The following is an 8,528-nucleotide window of genomic DNA, read 5'->3' as shown; positions in this document are numbered from 1 at the left end:
AACCCAAGGTTGAGAAGGGACAGTGTTGACATGTCGTGGGGTTGTTAACCACTGTCATAGGGCAATATGTCAACTGTTTAATGAGAAACTATCTGTTCTGTAAACCTTCATTTAGGGTACCAAAAAATTTATGTGAGATCAAATTGACAACAGCAACTCAAAAGGTTTGATGGCAAGCCTAGGGGGCAGTGAGTTGAAAATAATGTAATGGAATAATTTGGAAAAGGACAGTGAGAATAGAAGCACAACTGGAAGAATGTAATCAATGTCACTGAATTGTATATTAAGAAATTTTTGAACTGGTGTTACTTTCGCTATGTATATTTTCATCAAATTAAAAAAAAGATCCTCTAAGGTCGAGACGGGAGTGTTGACATGTTAAGGGGTTGTTGACCAATGTCATAAAACAATATGTGTACTGACTGTTTAATGAGAAGCTATTTGTTCTGTAAACCTTCACCTAAAGTACAATAAAAAAAAGAAAAAGAAAGAAGGGAAAAAAATCACTAATAAAAACAAGAAGGCATAAACACCATCTTAGTTGAATATTTTCAGTGTTAAACTTTATGGGACTTTTGAATGACACAAAGCCACACTACAGGCAGTCCCTGGGTTACGAATGTCCAATTTAAGTACAACCTGTAGTTATTATACTAAAAATTCGAGGTACATACAATGGTTCCTAATAACATACAGGTGCTACTTTGTGATGCAAAACAAAATATTATTATTATTGTATTATTATGGTAAAGATGTTTTAGTGTATCTGGAAGTGTTTCTTTAATGTTTTTTATGCATAGAAATGTACACTATATATTATACAGGTATACCTCGGAGATATTGTAGGTTTTGTTCCCGACTACCACAACAAAGCCAATATTTCAGTAAAGCGAGTCACATGAATTTTTTGGTTTCCCAGTGCACATAAAAGTTATGTTTACCTATACCGTAGTCTATAAAAAGTTTGCAACAGCATTATGACTAAAAAAGAATGCACATATCTTAATTAAAAAAATACTTTATTGCTAAAAAATGCTAACCATCATCTGACCCTTCGGTGAGTCGTAATCTTTTTGCTGCTGGAGGGTCTTGACTCAATGTTGATGGCTGCTGACTGATCAGGGTGGTGGTTGATGAAGGTTGGGGTGGCTGTGGCAATTTCTTAAAATAAGACAACAATGAAGTTTGCCGCATTGATTGACTCTTCCTTTCACGAAACATTTCTCTGAATCATGTGATGCTATTTGATAGCATTTTACCCATAGTAGAACTTCTTTCAAAATTGGAGTCAGTCCTCTCAAACCCTGCCACTGCTTTATCAACTAAGTTTATGTAATATTCTAAATCCTTTGTTGTCATTTCAATAGTGTTCACAGCATCTTCACCAGGAATAGATTCCATCTCAAGAAACCACTTTCTTTACTCATCCGTAAGAAGCAACTCCTCATCCGTTAAGGTTTTATCATGTGATTATAATTCAGTCACATCTTCAGGCTCCACTTCTAATTCTAGTTCTCTTGCTATTTCCACCACATCTGCAGTTACCTCCTCCACTGAAGTCTTGAACCCTTCAAAGTTATCCATAAGGTTTGGAATCAACTTCTTCCAAACTCCTGTTAATGTTGATATTTTGACCTCCTATGAATCACAAATGTTCTTAATGGCATTTAGATGGCAATCCTTTCCAGAAGTTTTTCAATTGACTTTGCCCAGATCCATCAGGGGAATCACTATCTAGGGCAGCTATAGCCTTAAGAAATGTATTTTTTAAATAATAGGACTTGAAAGTCAAAATTTCTCCTTGATCCATAGGCTGCAGAATGGATGTTGTGTTAGCAGGCATGAAAATAACATTAATCTCCTTGTACATCTCCACCAGAGCTCTTGGGTGACCAGGTGCATTGTCAATGAACAGTAATACTTTGAAAATCTTTTTGTTTTCTGAGCAGTAGGTCTCAATAGTGGGCTTAAAATATTCAGCAAACCATGTTGTAAACAGATGTGCTGTCATCCAGGCTTTGGTGTTCCATTTATAGAGCACAGGCAGAGAAGATTTAACATAATTCTTAAGGGCCCTAGGATTTTGGGAATGGTAAACGAGCTTGGCTTCAGCTTAAAGTCATCCACTGCATTAGCCCCTAACAAGAGAGTCAGTCTGTCCTTTGAAGCTTTGACACCAGGCATTGACTTCTCTCTAGCTATGAAAGTCCTAGATGGCATCTTCTTTCCATGTAAGGCTGTTTTGACTACATTGAAAATCTGTTGTTTAGTGTAACCATCTTCATCAATTATCTTAGCTGGATCTTCTGGATAACTTGCTGCAGCTTCTACATCAGAACTTGCTGCTTCACCTTGCATTTTTATGTTATGGAGACGGCTTCTTTCCTCAAACCTCACGAACCAGCCTCTGCCGGCTTCAAATTTTCTTCTGAAGCTTCCTCACCTCTCTCAGCTTTCAAGAATTAAAGAGAGTTAGGGCCTTGCTCTGGATTAGACTTGGGCTTACGGGAATGTTGTAGCTGGTTTGATCTTCTATCCAGACCACTAAAACTTTCTCTACCCATATCAGCAACAAGGCTGTTTCGCCTTCTTATCATTTGTGTGTCCACTGGAGTAGCACTTTTAACTTTCTTCAAGAACTTTTTCTTTGCATTCACAACTTGGCAAACTGTTTGGTGCAAGAGGCCTAGCTTTTGGCCAGTCTCATCCTTTGACACGCCTTCCTCACTAAACTTAATCCTTTCTAGCTTTTGATTTAAAGTGAGAGACATGCGACTCTTCCTTTCATTTGAACACTTACTGGCCACTGTAGGGTTATTAATTGCCCTTATTTCAATATTGTTGTGTTTCAGGGAATAGGGAGGCCCAAGGACAGGGAGAGAGATGTGGGAATGGCCAATTGGTGGAGCAGTCAGAACAAACACAACATGGATATAAAGATTAAGTTCGCTGTCTTACGTAAGTGTAGTTTGTGGTGCCCCAAAACAATTACAATAGTAACATCAAAGATCACTGATCACAGATTACCATGACAGATATAATAATAATGAAAAAGGCCGAAATATTGTGAGAATTACCAAAATGTGCCACAGAGACAAGAAGTGAGCAAATGCTGTTGGAAAAATGGCACCGACAGACTTGCTTGATGCAGGTTGCTACAAACCTTCGATTTGTAAAAAACAAAGTATCTGTGAAGTGCAATAAAGCAAAGTGCAATAAAACGAGGTATGCCTGTGTACTCAGACAAACATCTGACTAACTGACATTAGATTCAAACTGTACCTAGCTGTTCTGACTTATGTACAAATTTGATTTAAAGACAGATTTAGGAATGGAACTTGTTCGTAATCCGGGGACTGCCTGTATAATAAATAGCACTTTCATCTTAACTTAAGTAGACTGTTGTGCATATTTTGTTATGTTCTGGTCACACAACTTATACCATATGCTACCAATAAACATCCTTGTCATACACTCTGGTTATTACTAATCTGACTGTAAAAATAAACTCCTCTTGTTTATTTTTGGGGAAAAGGTTAATTTGGATTTCAGGTAAATATTCTGGGTATCCAGAATTTCTGAAAAGTGCCCTGAGTCCTAGCACAACCCTTATCATAGTAGAGATTAATCAGAAGAAGCTAATGGGAATTAATAGTATTTTATTGCCTTTGGATAAGAGTAGAGTTGATTGAGAAACCCCAGGAAAAAAGTAAAAATCAGTCTCACCACTAGAGATAATCACCATACCATTTCCCTGCCTTTTCTTGCATATTATTTTTTAAGTGTCTGTGTGTGCCAGGCTGTATACATGATTAGAAAATTCTAGGTTCCATTTTTTTACCTGCTCTTTTCATTCAATACTGTGACTAGTTTTCCATGTCTCTAAATATTCTTAAACATTTAAAATAGAGTAATGGTTCATCAAGTAAATATTTCACAATTGATTTAAAAATCCCCCTACTGTTTAGATACTAAGACTTATTTATTTATTTATTGCTATTACCTATGATAAGGAGCCCTGGTGGCACAGTGGTTAAAGTGCTCAGCTGCCAACCAAAAGGTCAGCGGTTCCAACCTACCAGCTGCTCCATGGAAGATGTGGTAGTCTTCTGTAAAGATTTACAGTCTTAGAAACCCAGTTCTACTCTGTCCTATAGGGTCACTATGAGTCAGAATTGACCCGATGGCAGTGGGCATTATCTATGATGCTTCAGTGAATATCCTTTGTACCTAAATTATTTCTTCATCCCTCTTTAGGATAAATTCCTAGGAGTGGAATTACAGGTCAAAGAGTATGGATATTTTTCAAGCACTTAATGCATACTGCCAGGATTATGTATTCCTTTAGACTAAGATCTTCCAAAGTAACAAATTAATGATTTTTCTGGGTGTCATAGGTAAGTGCACCTATGTGAAATCACCTAGATAGTCCATCTTAGAGGGCGTGGAAAGGTGTATACGAATGTCTGGAAATAAAACCAATTCAACCAGAACTATGCACTAGGGTTGACCACTTCCTGGAAATATTTTACATAGCTCCTGATTTACCTGTAAGGCACTTAAATTCTTTCTCTCCCCTCTCCCCATCACTCAAGCTGGGTGAATTTATTATAGTCTCTATATATATATGTATCACTCATTTGGCATTGAATTATTTTTTATTCTTTGTAACCACAGCAAGTGTTTCATCCATACAAATCCATTAAAAGTTCCCACATTCACATTCTTTTAAATATGATTTTGTTAAGTATCAGGTATTGTGCTAGGCACTTAACAACTATTATTTAATTATCACAACCACCCAGTAAAGTAGGTTATTTTCTATTTTTAATTATAAGGTATTGAGGCTCAGTGTTTAAACAGAACTGCAGTTGGTAGGTGCTCAATAAATATTAATAGATTTGCTCCAAAGAATGAGTAGCTGTGAGATTCCATGTCCAAGCATTGAGTTGGTAACATGCCATTTCCATGGTGGCACTATGAATCGTGTGGAGTAGCTACTCTTCCTTCAGCTAAATGCTCTAGAATTTGTGGTGCCTCTTGCCCCTACAAATGCCTGAATTATCAATGAAACCAGCAGGGACCTTTAAGAGGTCTCCACCAAAACTAAACATGGCGCAGTGTGCCAGAGAAAATGTTATATGGATTTTTAATAGGAGTTGTAAAGGCAGAGAGAAAGTTTCTGGGAAGGCTACAGATGCCATAGTTGAAAATGTACTGGTCTTCTTATACTATATCCACAGAGGCTATACTACAAACAACATTAAAATGAATTCTCATAGATTTTCATTAGATATGGTAAAGGAGCGATTTCATTTAAAATGAAGACTAAAACTCTGTACCTTTATAATGTTTAAACAAAAACAAACTGCCCACAACAATATTCTCCCTATCTTCAATATAACAATTTTATTGGCACTCCTGAAATACTAGTAGAGAGTTATCAATGCTTTAAAAAACTAGACAATGTATGATGTTCTTTAGAAATATATATACATTTTTAGATATGTCTTGTTCATATTTATATCCCTAGCTCTTAGCAGTGTGCTTGGCATACAATACTCAAAAGATGCTTGATAAATAAATGCAATAGCTATTTGATTTTAAATTCTAAGATGTTTGTCTTAAAGCTTGACACAATAAACAGGTTCTTGCTGAGCTTCTGCCTGTCAAGGAGGCAGACTGATATTCTTACCTTCTGCATTGACAACCATAGTTCCAATAACCCCTTTATGGCTCTGAATCCTCTTTAGGGTTTCCTCCACCTCAGTCTGGAAGAGATCAAGATGGTAATTAGCCAAAAGGGTCTTGGTGGTGACCTCAGTCCCAAACAGAATAATGTTTAGAAAGACACCCATTTCCCTATCTCCCTAACCTAAGGTACTGGATGCTACAATCTTAGGTTTTTGGAAGAGAGCTTTGAAATGCTCAAGTCCCACATACAAGGCCATATAAGACACCCCAGCATACAACCCTGATAAATTTCTTGGCTTGAACCCTTCTAGAAACGGAGAGCTTACCACCTCACACAAGTTCTTTCCATTTTTACCACTTCTTCCTTTCCTTCCTTCCTCCTGTTTCAATTGTCTATAAAAGACTTCTTCACATTGAACAGAAATCTGTTCCAGATCATCTTTCACCCATTGTTCATAGGTATTCTTTCTGGACCGACATGGCAAATTCCTTTTCTGTATTACAGTCCTTTAATATTTACAGAGTAATATCATGAGTACCCTCTGTCTATCCCTTCATGAGAAATCTTATTCTCAGTCCTAAATGTTACCTAATTGGGAGTTCAGATGATAAATTTACAGAATATATAAATGTAACTATAGCTTGAGTCTCAGGGCAAGTTGAAAGTTTAACCATTAATGATTATGTTGGAACCCCATTACTGGGTTTTAAACTCAGCTTTCTGAATAAATCGTACGCATAAGCTGTACTGTATCAGCCCTATTTCCCTCAGATTTAGAGATGCCAAAGTAAAGAATAATCTTTTTCAAACCTTCATACTGTTCATGACTGAGTTATCACTGGATATTCTGAAGTCAAGTTGCAGTCTGCGAAGTCCCTTAATGAGGGCGTATGATAGTTTTGTTTTGTTTTCTTTAAACATCACACAGGTGAACATTATGCCACCTTATGGCAAAAGACAGTTTTCTTTTGCACCTAATGTGGCCACAATCACTGACTTCCACTTTTCCTTCACCATAACAGGTGTTTTCTGAATTTCAGACATCTATGTACTAGAGTCACAAATTTTGCCGTTATGAATACCACCTATATCATTTAACTAGCATTTTCTTTAATTATCTCACGGATAAAAGCTTAAATAAGTGCATTTTAAAAGTATACATCACCACCATAAATGGAAATCTGGTATCATGTCATAAATAGAAATAACTACAAAAAACCAACACAATGAGGACAGAATATATTATTAAATTCTACCATCACGAAGGCTCTGAGCCTGCAGTCTGCTCTCCAGGTGAAAAAATGAACATTACCAAATGATTGTGGCATCAAGGACCTGTGTCAGAAACTTTGTCCTGGATATAATCAAAGACTGGGAAAAAATGGGAGAAGAATAACTTTCTCACAATGTAATTCACTGTACTATTTGGTAATCCTGGGCTATTTTATGCAACAACTAAGGTTTCCATCTCACTTTGGGAAACAGTGAACTAAAGAGTAGTAGTTGTACATGGGATCAATCATTTATTACACTTCTTGTAATCTTTAAGAAAATCTCCACAGTTCCTTACAACCACTGGCCTCTTTTTTTTTCTTTTCTCACAAACTCTTCTCTCTGCTCCTCCCTGCCTTTCCCTCTCTCCTCCCAGTTCTCTCTCTGTGTTTCATGATTCCTAAATCCTCCTAATACAATCTCTTAATCTCCATTCCTTTTCATTCCTCTTTTACTACGGTACTCTTCTTTGCTCTGTCTTTCAAACTTTCTGCAGTCCCTACTTTCTCTCTTTCCTTTTTTCCTTCCATCCACTCACCCACCAGCCCTCCCTCCCTCCCTTCTTTCCTTCCTTCCTGCCTCACTCTCCACTTTATTTTCCTTTCTTCTCTCTCAATATCTCCTCCTTCTCTTCTAACTTCACTCCCTAGGTCGCTCTCCCATCTCTTCCTTCTCTCTCAGGATCCTCTCCATCTTGCCCCCACCCCCACCCCCCTTTCAAACCTTCCTCTATCTGGAGATCTCTCGTCCCTCTCAGGATCTTCCATCCCTCAAGATCTTTCTGTATAGCTCCCTCTCCCAGGCACTCCCTCACCCCTCCAAAATCTTCCCTGTCGATATCTATCTTGATATTTTCGCCTATCTAAACATCTCCAGCCCTCCTCTATATTGACAGCTTCCCGTTTCCAGGGTCTCGCTCGCGTCCCTCAGGACTGTGCGCGCCTCTGGAGGGCGGGTCTCAGACCGAGAACCCAAATTTACCATGGCGCTGGCGGCGGGACCCTCCGCTCAGTCGGGCGCCAACGCTGTCCGGGATGTCAACAACGCTTCCAGCCGTTGCTAGGAGACAAGGGAGGAAGTGACCTTCCGGAAGCATCGGTGGCGCGCCTGCGTGCGCGTGGGCTGGGCAGCATCAGGGGGCGACTCTTCCGCCCTGAACACGTCACTGACCCTCCCGGCCGCCGTAAGGGAAGGTGGGTTAGGAGCGCCACGGGCGGTCTTCTGAAGCTAGGCCTGGCTCGGGTCGCTGGGCCTGAAAGAGAGTTGGGCGCAGGCTAGGCTCCTGCGAGTGGTTAGTTGCTTTCTTTAGCGCACATCAGTGTCACATCTACACACTCATTCAAGAACTAGTTGTTGAGTATCGCCAAGTATTGGCCCTGGGGCCTGGGCCCATTTTAGTGGGAGAGCAGTACAAAATGCAACAAGCGAAATAATTTCTGTTAAAAACGAAACAGTTTCTGTAAAAGAAGAGTTTTACTCAAAGATTTGCAAATTGGGGGGGCCAAACTGAAAGTTCAAAATGACGTTTCAAAGAGGGAACATAAACACGTGTCCTTTATAC

At 38.9% G+C, this 8,528-nt stretch overlaps 1 protein-coding gene across 2 annotated transcripts in view; it reads right to left on the bottom strand.

Annotated features, from left to right (window-relative positions):
• Nucleotides 1–7,986, bottom strand: part of DYNLRB2 (dynein light chain roadblock-type 2) — a 28,162-nt gene extending 20,176 nt beyond the window's left edge. Inside the window, exons 1-2 of one of the 2 annotated variants that reach the window (XM_023732510.1) lie at nucleotides 7,949–7,986; nucleotides 5,696–5,771 (exon numbers count right to left, since the gene is read on the bottom strand). In XM_023732510.1, coding sequence (XP_023588278.1) covers nucleotides 5,696–5,771; nucleotides 7,949–7,951 — 79 coding nt within the window. In that variant the 5' untranslated portion in view covers nucleotides 7,952–7,986. Of the gene's footprint in view, nucleotides 1–5,695; nucleotides 5,873–7,948 lie in introns of those variants that run through there. The other variant, XM_004377779.2, reaches the window with a different exon arrangement.
• Nucleotides 7,987–8,528: the final 542 nt, after the last annotated feature.

The sequence above is a fragment of the Trichechus manatus genome, unplaced genomic scaffold (assembly GCF_000243295.1).
Source record: "Trichechus manatus latirostris isolate Lorelei unplaced genomic scaffold, TriManLat1.0 scaffold00053, whole genome shotgun sequence".
NCBI classification, from domain to species: Eukaryota; Metazoa; Chordata; class Mammalia; order Sirenia; family Trichechidae; genus Trichechus; species Trichechus manatus.
The sequence above is the reverse complement of the archived record's forward strand: the minus strand, read 5'-3'. Positions and strand labels throughout refer to the sequence as shown.